The 301-nt window shown below is 61.1% G+C and overlaps 1 protein-coding gene across 1 annotated transcript in view; it reads left to right on the top strand.

The window, feature by feature from the left end:
• Positions 1-204, top strand: part of EMH_0001740 (uncharacterized protein) — a gene marked incomplete at both ends in the record, with an annotated part of 5,825 nt that extends 5,621 nt beyond the window's left edge. The window contains one exon of the mRNA XM_013495694.1: positions 3-204. Within this exon, the coding sequence (XP_013351148.1) occupies positions 3-204 (202 nt within the window). The remainder of the gene's footprint in view (positions 1-2) is intronic.
• Between the last annotated feature and the right edge of the window lie 97 nt (positions 205-301).

Genomic DNA, 301 nt, shown 5'->3' with positions numbered 1-301 from the left:
CAGGAGCAGCAGCAGGAGCAGCAGGAGCAGGAGGAGGAGGGGGAGGAGGAGGAGGAGCAGCAGCAGCAGCAGGGAGAGCAGCAGATGAAAGGAGAAGGGGAACTGCTAGTAGTACTGCTGCTGCTGCTGCTGCTGCTGCTGCTGCTGCTGTTGGTGGTGCTGCTGTTAGTGGGGTTGATTGTCGTGCTGCAGCAAGGCTGGTAGAGAAGCTACGCCGGCAGCAGCATGCAGAGCTGCGGTTTGCTGCTGCTGCTGCTGCTGCTGCTGCTACACAGGATGACCCCAAGCAGCAGCAGCAGCA

The sequence above is a fragment of the Eimeria mitis genome, genomic scaffold, assembly GCF_000499745.2.
Source record: "Eimeria mitis Houghton genomic scaffold, Emh_scaff170, whole genome shotgun sequence".
Lineage (NCBI taxonomy): Eukaryota > Apicomplexa > Conoidasida > Eucoccidiorida > Eimeriidae > Eimeria > Eimeria mitis.
Note: the sequence above shows the minus strand (reverse complement) of the source record. Positions and strands in the feature narration are given on the sequence as shown.